This window comes from Gavialis gangeticus, unplaced genomic scaffold (assembly GCF_001723915.1).
Source record: "Gavialis gangeticus isolate Ggan-Ray unplaced genomic scaffold, GavGan_comp1, whole genome shotgun sequence".
Classification (NCBI taxonomy): Eukaryota; Metazoa; Chordata; order Crocodylia; family Gavialidae; genus Gavialis; species Gavialis gangeticus.
This window is the reverse complement of record NW_017728959.1, coordinates 836,284-850,117: the sequence shown is the minus strand read 5'-3', so window position 1 is coordinate 850,117 and position 13,834 is coordinate 836,284. Positions and strand designations below refer to the sequence as shown.

The following is a 13,834-nucleotide window of genomic DNA, read 5'->3' as shown; positions in this document are numbered from 1 at the left end:
TCAAAGAAGACACTCAGATTCGAGGCCTAATCAACAGGTGGGATGCTGATGCTACCTCTAGTAACTGAGACAAGATAGAACAGAGGGCTTGGTGAGATGAGGATCTCAGTGCTCTAATTCTGCACCCACCTTGGTCTCCCGTCCCTGGGGTGAGGAATCTATTATCAGGGAAGTTCTGAGCAGGAGTCTGTACCTGCTCAGCTTGGCAGTGATTTGTATTGGCTACTCCCTTCCTGGTGTTGCAGGTTTAGCTCTGGAGACTTGAACCCCACTAGGGTTTGGGGGACAGTCCCACTGGCCAGGATATTCAGGTTGTGAACACAAAATGTGATTTTTTTAGGAGTGAGAAGCATGCTCATATAGATTTGTATTTGGCTTGCTGGTGGGACAGAAGGGAGCATTTGCTTGGTCACCTCTGTTCCCTTTCTTGCTGGAGCTTGGGAATACATGGAAAGTTTCCATGCCCAGTGGCAGGCATGAAGGGTCTGGTGCATTTGTCCCAGTGGCTGAAGGATCATCCAGTGCAGGGATTTTGTTGGTAAACAGCTTTCCTTCAGCAGTGACCATTCCCATGAAGCCACCTCATGGTTTAGAAAGTTTGGGCTTTGCCCATTGGCAGTGGGATGGGAAGTGCAGCACCCTGACTGTTCACCAGCAAAGCCTTTGAGCTGGGCTTGTTCTCAGCACTGGCTGACTTTCTGAATGGGTCACTCAGCTGGTGTGGGAGAGTTCAGAAACCATTTCATTCCTTCTTGCTATTTTAAAACATCCCCATACAACTAAATTGAAGCCAAAATGGGCTAATTGCAGAGGCTGCTTCCAAACTACTGACTCACCAGTGTGGCCTTAAGGCTTGCAGGAAAGGAAGTAGACCGGGTACCAAACCCTGATGCTGCAGCCCTTCTCCTTCCCATGCACGGGATGCTGCAAACAAGAAAGCCAACCAGGATGCTTGTCTGCTCCCACCACTGCCCCCAGTCAGCTCCAGGCTTCCTCCCCACAGAAACTGGCAGAAAGGAGAAAGGCCTGGAGGCCATGGGAAGAGAAGAAGGAAATAAAAAGCCCTGGGGAGGTTTATATCATATTGCCCTCACTACACACCATCCTATATACTGTATGCAACTCCACATGCTGTCTGTCTTCTCACTATACATAAGCTTATATATTGTTTTGCCTGAAATACATATGACACTGTAAGCCTCACAGGTCTCACTGTATATAATTCTCTATACTGTCCAGCACTCACTACAGAAAACCTGATAGAGTGTATTCCTATCAATGTGTCTATGTACTGTACCAAAAGAGTGTATTCCTATCAATGTGTCTATGTACTGTACCAAACCTTCATACCATGTTTTCCCTGTACCGTGTAAACACCCTGTAACTTCAGTACATACTGCTGTATATATGGCACTGTCCAGTGGCAAAGTGTAGGAAGTGCATGTGCACCCCCTGAGAGCGGTGGTGCATCCTGACAGGCTGCGCTCCCCATTTAGGCAATGGGCAGAGGGCAGGTGGAAGCACTAGTGCTCCCCCTGTGAGTGCAGGCCAGGGAGTGGGAGCGTCACAACCGCTTCCTGTCTGGTGCAATCGGCCATGGGTTGGCGAGAGTGGCTGCGGGGACACCCCCTGACTATGTGGCATGTGCCCCGCCCAGACTAAGGTAGAATCAGTCACCCATGGCACTGTCCCTCGCAGTGATAGGACCTTTAACATGGATCTGTGTTGAGATCCTAGAGAACTGAGTGCTGAAGTTTCCTGCATGTTACAGGCAGATCATTAGCCAGGCCACTAGGAGTCACAGGCCATATCACCAGGAGGGCCCCATCTGCTCATTGTGCACAGCCTAGGACAGACATACTGCTGAATGTCTCACTCAAAGAAGTGCAAAAGCAGGAGTCAGAGGTTATTGCCTAGGGGTCTTTGACCCCCATGAACTCCTCTTGGCACCATTCCTTTCTCAGCCCTGCCAACCCTGGTGCTCTCTTTTGGCAGGGAAGGAATTAATGGCTATCTCTTGTGGATGGAAGGAAGGAAGGAGAACAAAGTGCAGGGCCAGGATGAACTTACTTACGCAGCGTGCTTTGATCTGAGTGTCCTTGGGAGAGCATGTGCAAGCAGGTATCTGCCAGATTTGCTACAGCAGGCTTCACAATTATAGAGCTTGCCTGTAGCTGAGGGCCAGAGGTCAGCACCAAAGCTTCCCAGCTGTAACATCAAAGGCAGCGCTCCAAAGCCCCGGCTGCCCTGGGGGAAGAGGCATTCCCCAACCCAGAAGACAACATCATACACTGACTGCAAGCTTAGCTCCCTCCTCATCCTGCCCAGGCAAACAACTCCTGACCTCCGCTTTCTCTTTGCCTCTCCTCTCTCCTTCAACATGTGGGCTCTGAGCCAGTGGCCTAGGGCCCTAGAGGTTGGAGCTAAAAGTGAAGTTAGGAATGAGGATGGTAAATTAGAGGCCAGGGGATTGGGGATTAGGGTTGAAGGCTCTGGATGAGTGGAGAGACTGATGCTCAAGGACTTGGTTGAACCAGATTGAGAAGCTGGGTGGTGGAATCAAAAGCTCAGGGATCAAGGGAGCAGAGTCATGTCTGGGATCAAAGGATCCTCTCAGTTTGCCAGTCTCTGAGAACAAACAGGACTTTCAGGTAATGAATTCCACACATTAGGAAACAGCTGGTGTCTGCTAAGTGGTGAACAGTTTTACCAGGATTATTAAAGACACAGAAGGTAGAGGAAACAAGCAAGCAGAGGTAGGAAAAACTGTGCATAACAGGCTGCTTCCAGGATAAAAGTTGCTCTTTTCCAAAGTGCAAACAGGCTGCTTACAAACTCTTGGCTACTGCTTCTCCCTGGAACCCTCACTCTGGCACAATCAGTCCTGTTAGCCCCAGGGCACTGCTGACTTCCCTGGGTGAATGACTGAAATATTTTTACACATTTTGGGTACAAATACAAATGCAAATATATCTGAGTGGGAGCAGGCATGAGACTTTGGTTTTCTGGCAACTGTCCTTGCAATTGAAAGTTCACTCAGTGGCTCAGAATGCAACCAACCCCAAAAGCTGTAAACATTCATGCAGAATAATAGTTTTGAATAATTCCCTGTAGTATGCGTCTAGCTCTGTAGTGATCTCTCCCTGTGCCTCTCAATCCTCTTGGCTAGGTTTTCAGTGTGGGACACTTCAACGAGACCTGCCCAGTTGAATGCACTGAAGAGCAGCAGAAGCAGTCTGGTGGCTGGGAGGTGTGTCTCACAGGGCAAGCCTGAAAGGGCTGACTGTGCACAGGCTGGCTGGATGACAGCTAAGGTGGAGGTTATGATAACATTCTACAAATGGCTATTCTTATCATCATTTATATAGGGCTGCAATTAGAGATGCAGAACTCTACCACAGGAAACATTAACCGGAAAAGTGAGCGTCCCCTATTCCAACTGCATGAGCTGATAGGATACAAAAGGGCTCTAGCATCCTGTGAGGTGTGGCTTGTATGCACTAAATACCACATGAAGCACGGAGGTATCCTGAGGTGAGTTGCAGAAGTGGTGTGAGTGGGATCTTGTTAGATCAAGAGCAGGAGGCTGTTCCAAGCCTAACAAGCAGCATGGAATAAGGCAAGGAGTCTAGAGTGCAAGAAAGATGAAGGAAATAGGTAGGAAATAAGCTTGGGGGGAGCAGACAGTATAGAGATATTCCATGCAGTGGGGCAGGAGTTCATCAGAGCCCTCAAGATTATGGTGGAGGGAGAGCAGAAGTCTGTGCAAGGACTGAGGGAGGCAGGAAGACATGGTATAAGTGGTGCCCAGTGATGTGATCCTTGCTGGTACAGTGGAAAGGGGAAAGAGACTAAGGCCTCAGCTCCTGAAAGCCATTGTGGGTGTGCTGGGGTGGGGTACATTCCTAAGTATATGTGATATGGCTGAGTAGGTGGGAGTTCACTTCAGCAGTGCTGTTAGGTGGGCATTTTCAGGCAGGGCACACTGCAAGTGGAAGGATAGTGTGTGTGAGAATCACATTTTGCTGGTGAAGCAGGATCTCAGGCAAAGTCAAGCCTTACTTGACTTCAGTCCTGGAAACAAAGCAATGTCTACCAATGCAAGTGAATATATCTGGGGTACTACAGTTACCCTGGCACCTGTGAATAGTAAAGAAGCAAGGGCTGCATTTGCTTCAGGTATGTTGCATAAGGCAGACAAAGGTTCAGTCAGAGATTTGTGTGGGGCTGCGAAGTACAACACGGCTGCACAACCTTTCCCAAACTGACCACCATGCAGTGTAAATATTGTTCACTGCCCAAGGCCTAGCAAATGCCATTGGTGATTTGTATAGTACTCAGCAACAAGTGCTGAACTTAGCTTTCAAAGAAAGCACTTATCTGGCATCCAAGACCACACCATACACCATCTTTATAATCTGACTTACAAAGATCACTGAACTGTCTTCACAGCACCCCCAATCACAGGGCTGTTAACACCATTGTACAGAAGGGGAACCAAAGCTCACCTGAATGGCACTGAATGGGGACAGACCACAACTGTGAAAACCTGCATCACTTACTAGTGTGCAGCTACCACTCCCCAGGATAGCTGAAATCAGGTAGTAGCTCTCAGAGGATGCACTGGCTAGGTGTATCATAGCCAACCCAAAAAGAAACAAGCCTGCCTGTAGCACTGTATTTAAAAGCTAGAATCATAGAAAGATAGGTTTTTAAGAAACCTCAGGAGTTCACCGAGTACAATCTGCTGCTCAAAGCAGGATAATCCCTGTCTAAATCAACAAGACAAATGTTTGTCTATCCTGAAGCTGAAAACTTCCAATGACAGATATTCTGCAGCCTGTCCAGGGAAGCTGTGCCAATGGTTATATGTAAAACAAGAAACTGGGTAGACTAATGGTGCTTAACCTTTTGGTGCTGCAGGCCAAATGAGTGGCACAGGGCTGGATCAAGCCTCACATACCAGTCTCAGGTCCTGCACTGCCTCCCTTGGTCCCATGCTGCCATGTGGGTCAGGACCCTATGCCTCCTCCTTCAGCCCTGCTTGGAGCCCTGCACCGCCTCTCTGCCTGTCACTGCCAGATTGGGACCTCATGCCAGCTCCCTGGGGCCTGTACAGCCAAACTGGGCCCTGCACTATTTTCAGCCAGTCTGTGTGCGCCCAGATCAGGTCTGGTCCATCTCTGTGTGCTGACTGAGCGTGTTATCTGCCCCAAAGGGATCCGCACAAGTCCTGTAATTTGGCAGCAGGGGAGCAGCAACTGCCCAAGTTTGGGACCCATGGGGACCCCCTAATCCAGACCTTAAGTAAATACATGTATATATTTATAGTTTTATGTGCATTTATATATGTAGTCTAAACATATTAATACATTTAATGCCTATAATTAACAATAATAAACTTCATACAAAGCCTATGATAAGAATAAATCAAGATTATAAAATGAGGTATTAAAACTAAAAACTAAAAACAAGGAATTGCTAATGTTGGGCTCCTACATTCATATTTAGCTCTCCCTTCTCATGTGGCCATTATCACAGTAGCACACCTGCTACTTTTCAATGCTTAATGGGTAAATACTCTGACCATCACAGATGCTCATGTGTGCTGTCATCACAGATACATACACGCTGAAGGCCAGAACTGACCATTATGGTTTGTATGTCAGTCTGACTTCTTTTGTATGAAAGAGTTTTACACAGATCCCCCTGCACTGAGCCCAATAATTTGTGCTTGGCTAAATCTTCCAGAGAGACATCCAGTCCTGATTTGAAGACATCAAAAGACAGCGAATTTACCCTTCCCTTAGTAACTGGTTCCAGTGGCTAATTACCCTTACTGTTCAAAATGCATGTTTTACTTCTAATTTTAATTTGTTGCACTTCAGGTGCCAGCCATTGGTTATTCTTGAGTCTGGCTCTGCTAGATTCAAGTATTATAATACCATCTTTAATTATATGGTCACAGATTATGTTTTCCACTGGACCACACTTTATCCAGGTCACAAGATAAATGTAAATCTTTACTTTGGCAACTCTGGCTTAGTGGCATAACACCATAGCCAGCAGGAGAGCTCAGGAGAGCACAGAGGGAAGTAAAGCCATGGGGGGCACTCAGCTGAGGGATGCAGTGGACTTTCTTAGGCAGGAGCCTGTGATACAGGGGAGGGATAATATAAAGTGCTATGATGTACAGCTGCTGAGGTCAGACGGCCCCTTCTACAAGAAAAAAGCTGAAAACAGAGACCATGCTGAGTACCTCCTGCAGGAACAGAGACTGGCACAGAAACCCTCTAGGGACACAGTGAGCCCTCCTGTCTGTCCTGTAGCCTCATAGCCCAAGCCATTCCCCCAGGGGGTGCTGCCACATGTACCTTGTTGGCCAGCGATAGGCATGGGTGGAGATCGCGATCTGGTCGTTCCAGCTTGACAATCGTGATGAATCCTGACTCTGTGTGCTCGTCCTCACTGGTGTTACACAAGGACAACGGGTGGAACTGAGGGAAACAAAGAGAGAAAAAGGTCAGACCACAGGGCTCAGAGGTTCAAGCTCCATGAGAGAGTGTTCAGGTTCTTCCTGTAAACATTGCAGCCATCCAGCTAGTGCCAGGACATAGCACTAAATCCCTAGGATGACTATAGGGACCTTGGAGATCCCAAAATGTACATAACTACAGTCCATGAGTGGGCAATCCTGGTGCCAGTGTGACTGGGCTGGCCACACAAAAAACAGACTGATGACTCCCCTTTTCTTCAGTCTAATACCATGTCCTGGTGGTGATCCTCTTCCAGCCCTGCCTCAATGGCCCTGTGTTGCTTGAGCCCATCTTTGCTGTTTCAGGAAGTATAGCTCCTGGGCCAGTTGTACTACCTCCACCCAATGAGACTCACAAGCCACGGCTGGATTTCCTTAACTTTAGAGGCCCTGTCCCTTTTTGCACAGCTGAAGACTCAAATCAGCCTCAGTAAGGCAGACTGCCTCCTTAAGGGCTATAATCTGGTATCTACAGACGTACTTCCAGGTCCCCACAGCCAGTATTTGTCTAAACTGTACCACTGTTACCAATTCCATTATTTTCCTGGACAACCTGGATTCTGGTTTCAGCCACCAGGTGCATAAATCTTTTAAGGCACTGTGCCTCTGCTTGGGGTTGAAATGGCTTTGTCCATAACTGATGTCTATATGCCTTCTCTGTGACCTAAAATGGCAGGCTTTAGGGTGTCACAACTGCATGCAGCCTCAGTCACCAGGCCTATAGGCTGCTTGAGCTTCCCTGGTCAGGTAGGGCACTAGCTGGGTAGCCCACTGATCCCAGGGCCATTGTTATGTCCTGGCTACCCACTTGAACATCTCTAAAAATGCTTTGGGTGTCATCAGGCCCCATTTTTGAAAGCATTCCAGCCCCTTCTGACTGGGTGAGGGGAGCCCCCCCCACCCATGCTGGGCTTCACCTGTTCTGACATCCAAAACATGAATTATTATGGCTCCCCTTGCCATTTTTCCTGAAACTGCTGCTGTTGAATCTGGAGTTGCTGAAACACTTGCTGCTGCTGTTGGAAGGCTTATTGCTGTTGCTGCTGCAGCTCCTCCATTCACTTCAATGTGCTTCCAGGGGCCATTCTAATGGTGGACAGCTAAGCCTGCCCACATTCTTTTGCACATGCAAGTGGATTAGTGAGTCTGCAACCTCCAAGTGTGTCTTTGCCCTGAGAGGGATCTTAAGCTGATCCTTTGAACATAAATGCAGCCCTTGCTCCCACACACAAATAAGCAAACTGAAATTTGGAGCCATTCTTTGAGCTCCAGGAGAGGCCCTTTTGCTCTAGCCCCTTCCTGGTGGCAACCTCTGGGTTCCAGTGCACCGCCTGCTTGTGGACCACTTTTTCCCCCTTCCTCTCTTTTCCTGCCCTCTCTCTGGGATTTTTAACTGCCAGTAAGTACTCCCTGCCTGCATCTACACTAGACACTGACTGCACAGTTGTTACCCCACAGTCGTTTAGTGCTTGTATGCACAAGTACTAAATGACCGCGCAGTAACCAGATTTACTACACAGTAGCATCGCCAAATGGCTTTTAGGTGATGCTGACTGAGCGGTAGCTTGCTACTACTGCACAGTAGTGTTGCATCACACTGTACCATGCAAGGCTACTGTGCAGTAGTAACGAGCTACTGTGCAGTCAGTGTCTTGTGTAGACACGGCCCTTAACTAGCTAACTGCCACAGCTGGGCTTCTACCATAGGATGTCTGCTCCCACTAAATGGGCCATAATGCCTTATTACAGTCCTCAAATTGTGAGAGAGGTTAGATTTAGTAGGAACCCTCACCAAAAATGCCAAGTTGTGGGTTTACAAACCTGGCAACTGGGTGCTGCTACTTCTCTCTTCCATTAGCTAAATGGCAGGGCTCATTTGAAGTCCTACATCAGTTTGGGCAGGTGACTTTGAGCTGTATCTGGTGGGGAAGCAGCAAGGTTCCCAGATTTATCATGTCAACTGGTTAAAGCCCTGGAGGATTTGGAAAGCATGACATGTCACCAGCTATTTGTTTGGGGCTGGCCTGGATTTTCCAGGAGCCTCTTCAGGATCCATGTAGGCGAAGGTTTAACCTCAGCCCAACACACCAAGACAAAAGCTCTGCTAAAGGAATGTAAGGATATTTTATGAACAGTCACAGGAGAACCACTCTACTGGAGCACCAGATTATCCTTAAACTGGGGTTCTCCACCCAAAAGAGATAGTTATGAATTCTGGTATGTCTAATGGACACAAATGCCTGGAGGTTCAAATTATGCTTGAATTGGGGGCGATAGAAAAATATACTTGTGATTGGAGTAGCCCAATTTTGCACATGCCAAAGCTGAGCCAAACCATTCATTTTTGTATTTATTTTTGAAAAGTAAATAGAGTCTCAAAGTACGATGCATCCTCAATGCGCTGTATAAACAAAATGCTTGAATTACTAAGAAATTACCACACTGGATTTGACAAAAGGATACTAGCAAATCCCACTAGCCCAGGGGTGATCAAAATATGGGCTGCTGGCCAGATCCAAACCATGAAGGGATTTTATCTGGCCTGCGGTGGGTCCCTAAGCCCTGCCTGGCCCAGGCATGGGGGCAGCCTGGGCTGTGGTGCATGAGGCCAGTCCCAGTGCCCCGGGCATGTGGTGGGGTGTAGGTGGAGCAGCAGCCAGACTCTCTGCCTGGCTGGGGGCAATGGACAGAATGGGCAGGCAGGCAAGGTCTCCATGGAAACTGGCCTGGGACCCCAGCAGTCAGGGTGTGCTCAGCTGGGTGCATGGGATGGGGCTGCAGGTGGGCGAGCGGGCAGCAGTGTCTAGGAGTGGGACAGGCAGATGGGAGCTGGGGCTGGGACTGCAGGGCTGTGATAGTGTAGGGCTGAGACCCAGGGCAGAGCCACAATCTACTCCCCACACATCCCTGCCTGTGGCAGGGATATGCAGGGAGCAGATCATGGCTCTGCCCTGGGCCCCAATCCTGCACTGTCACTACCCCACAATTCTGGCCCCAGCCCCACCTGCCCGTCCCACTCCTGGATGCTGCTCCCCAACTGCCCACGGCCCCATCCCATCTGCCCAGCTCGGCATGCCCTGCCTGTGGGGGTCCCAGGCTGGTCTCCACGGAGACCCCATCAACCCATTTGCTCTGTCCAGCACCCCCAGTGGTGGGTATGGGGTGGACAGCCCAGGACCAGATAGGACCAATTCCTCCTCCCCTCCCCCCACTCTCTGCCACACTGGTTGGATGGGGTACAGTCCCCTCCTAACTGGGCCACAACCCACCCCCCTCTCACAACAGCTCACCAAATAATTGCCCACCCCTACATTAGTCCCAGAGTCCTCAGAGATGATAGCATTTGCAAATTTGCAACACTGTGGGGTCTCTATCAGTTTCAAACCCTGCCTTTTAGACTCCATGGCACACCTACTACTTTTCAATGCTTAATGGGTAAAATACTTTGACCATACAAGACATATACAGCTGCATGCCTGGATGCTGCAGTAATATTCACTAGTGCCTGTGACAAGCACATTGAGCAGGTGAAAGCAGCATTGCATTCACTTACAGCCTCACAAACTACCCAGGCAAATACTGGTGTGAGCATAAAGAGACCACAGACCTAGGGAATAGCCTAGGAAATGGGAGGATTAAAGCCCTACCGGAAAAAAGTAAGGAATCCCCAGTACCGTCAAGAAAACAACACATAAAGTCATTCCTCAGATAGGATATTGTAGATGTTTCATCCAGCAGTTTTCAGCTATTCGAGTGCCTTTGATGGATCTAATTTGGGAAGGGGCACCTGGGAAGGTACAATAAGTGTGCAGAGTGTGTGGAGGCTTTTGGGACAGTAAAACAGCTTGTCTGCAGTGCCCTAGTGCTGATGCACAAGCCAGATTTCACATAAGAACTTGTGTTACAGACTGACAGTTCTGAACAGGGCTTGAGGGCTGTGCTTTCCCAAGGGTTTGAGGATGGGAAACATGGCATCCTCAAACAATTCTTTTATCTCAGTAGGAAACTTCTTCCACAGGAGCAAAAATATGTGGTCATTGAGAAGGAAAGCCTTGCAATTAAGTGGGCAGTACTACCTGCTGGGGACCCCTTCATCTTTACCACTGACTATGGCCCACTAACATGGCTTCATGCCATGTGGGAGGCCAACCCTAGGTTGACTCAGGAGTTTCTAGCCCTGCAACTATGTCTTTTCTATCTGTCACTGAGCTGGAGCAGCACATCTCAATGCAGATTTCCTCTCCCAGGATAGCGGGGGATAAACGTGGAAGAGTGGAGCACAGATCCACTCTCGAAGGGGAGGATGTGTACAGAGGTGCTCACCCTTCAGCGACTTGAAATCCAGGTTCAGGTGGCCAACAACTAATAGTGTTTTGGCTGGAAGGTTGGATACCTGCTGAAACCAATGACCAGGTAAGGAGGGTGGAGCTACAAAGCTCCACGCAAGAGCAAGGTGCAAAGGGGAGAAAAGATTTTAATGTTGAGGGAGAAGCAGAGAAGCAACCTTAATCTTTAAAGGTCAGAAGGAAGACAGCAGGTTTTTGTTTTTTTGTTTTGTTTGCTGGTTTGTTTCTGTTTGCTGTGTTTACTGTGGGGAAAGGTGCAAAACAAACTGACTGGAGATCTTGGAGTCAGAGCCACCTCTATATATCAGGAAGTAGGGCAAGTGACCTGCTTACAGTAACACCTCTAGAGTAAGGAGAGGGTTGGGACGAGGTACTTCAGTTGAGGTCCCAAGAGGGACTGAATCATGAACAGTGGAAGACAGAAACTGGGTCTCTGGCAAATTGCTCACTCCTCACCCTTTCCATCTGCAATTCAAGCCTCATTGCTCTTTCTGGCAAGGGACTGGGGAGGATCAATTAGGATCTGAAGAAGGAAGCACTCACCCCATGTGACAAATGTCAGAGCAGTAGCAGAGTGAGCGAGGTGTTGGCTTGTTCTAGATAATGGGCCTAGTTTTTTTCAGGCCTCTGTGAATCTCCGACAGCCTCTTTATTGTCCCCAAAGTTTGGCCCAATCTACTCTGTTCTCATAGCTTCCAGCACATGGGTGCCTTGGCACACAGCTGTTTACCTAAAAGCCAAGGCCCACACATCTGGTCTCTTACCAAATCATATTCAGTTACAAGGCAGTGCAGAGGAACAGTCCCACCCTGCTGTGGGATTACAAGCAAGGACCCCAGCTATCTTGAATGTGCTCCAGTGCTCCCAGTGAAACCACTGCCCCCCAGCACCATTCTCAGGCCATGGGAAAACACCTGGAAAATGAAGAGCTTTGAGCCAGCAGGAGTTCCCCACAGCTTTGTCTGAGGAACTAAGGAGGTTGTGCCTCAGCAAAGGAGAAGCCAGGGCAGGTTCGTAGTCTGGACAAATGCTCCTTTGTTATGTGTTTCTGATGTAATTTTATAGGGCCAGGCAGGGAGAAACAGATTTCAGAGAGATCAGAAGGGACACAGCAACAGCAATCTCTGGATTAAACCATGTGGTTCATCAACCCAGTGTCCCTCCTGCACAATTGCTGTGTGCTGGAATGAAGATCCCTAGAAGCCATGTTTGAAACTCAGCAAGGTGGAGTTTCCTGCTGAAGATCAAAGGCTTCATTATCATCCCTGTAAACACTGCAAACTAAGGGCAACGTTCTGCTCTCAGGCAGCCACGTGTGAGTCTGGTGATCCCACTGGAATTACGGCAGTTCCCCAGCAGGCTAACTAACAACAGAGGCTTGGCCCTTTGATCATATCATTATATTCATAAATGAAGTGCAATGAATGCTGCTCTTAGTCATAGAGGAATTTCTATCTGTTGAGACTGCTTTGCCACGATAAAAACCCTTGCCAATTCTGAATGTTTGAAAGTGCTGCCAGCCTAAGGAATTAAAAATCATGAGTCAGGGTCCTCAGAACAGGAGAGTGGCTTCCAAAGGATCCGCAGCAAGGCATTTGGGGTCTGTTCATGAGGGGTTGACATTGTGTTTTCAATTTTTTTTCTTTACAACAAGGAAGGCAAGACCCTGACTTTAAAAAAAAAAAAAATGAAACCCAAGATTCTTAGGAAATCACAAGGCTCGGTGAGCTGATGCTTCAGGGGAGACGCAACATATCATAAGATGTTCAGTAAAACAGTGGGAGTTGTCAATAACAGCATAACACCAGCATTAGCATCAGTTATCCTTAAGCAAATGGTAAATGTATCCCTGAGCAATGATAAATTATTCCCCTGGAAGGAACACAGAGTACAAAATGCCAAATTATGACGTGGCCTGAGGTGGGATAAAGCTGTGATGCATGCCATCCCGTTTGTGAAGGAGATATCCACACAATGAACAGCCATATAATTCTTAATAATGTACCTTTGAGCACCTCACTTGCCTGCTCAGACCCCTCCCCAGAGATCTGTTCTCATCCTTTGATATCATCACTAGAGAGAAAACGTTAAGGCTGAGAGCAATGTTGAGTAAATGTTGAGCAAAACACACTGGAGGAGTCACAGTTCTCCCAAAGCCAGAGTGAAGGAGAGCAATCTAAATTTACTTAATTCTCCATGGCAAGGCTGCCTCTGTGTGCAGTGGGGCTGAGCCACAAGGAACTTTTCCAGCACTGAACCACAGAGAGCACAGACCTTAGAAGTGTGTGGGAACATTTGGGGCTGGGGTGGCAAGCATTTGGGAGCTGTGAACTCCGGAGTTCCTTTCCCCATGGAGGGAACGTGTATTGCTGTGTGCCCCAGGCAGCCCTTACAAAGGCATTCCCTAGGTGAGGCACCCTTCTAAGTCCAAGTGGCAAGTGAGGTTGGAAGGCAGGCTCCATCACTGACCACCTTGACTTTGAAAGATGTTAACACACCTTCCAGGGGCTGTGACTTGGCCCTATTCTAGGCACAGTTGGTGGGACTGCAAGCTTCCTTGGACTGTGAGCTCCTTGTGTACTGCATCTGGCTGTGTACAAATGTGCTGGCTGTGTACAAATGCAATCCCAACCCATCAATAAGGAGGATAATGACAAACTCTGAGCTGACACATGCTTCTCCGGCTCACTGAGGAGCTGGGGGAGGTGGGAGATGCGATTCCCTGGCAGAAGAGATGGAGCTGGGGGTGGGGCGGGGGGTGTTGCGATTCCCTGGCAGAAGAGATGGAGTAATCAGTGAGAATACAGCCAGAATTGCTGCTGATGTGGAAGTCATGGTTATGAAAATTAAGACTCTCTCTCTCTCTCTCTCTCTCTTGTGACTGGTCTCCTGAGGTCTGGTCTTCTGTCCCTCTCTTGCCAAGCAAAAACAGTTTGCATTGAACATTTCTTAC

At 48.4% G+C, this 13,834-nt stretch overlaps 1 protein-coding gene across 1 annotated transcript in view; it reads right to left on the bottom strand.

The window, feature by feature from the left end:
* The window catches only part of RNF43 (ring finger protein 43), a 92,142-nt gene that overhangs the window by 35,335 nt on the left and 42,973 nt on the right, over positions 1-13,834 (bottom strand). Inside the window, exon 2 of the mRNA XM_019506747.1 lies at positions 6,375-6,497. Within this exon, the coding sequence (XP_019362292.1) occupies positions 6,375-6,497 (123 nt within the window). The remainder of the gene's footprint in view (positions 1-6,374; positions 6,498-13,834) is intronic.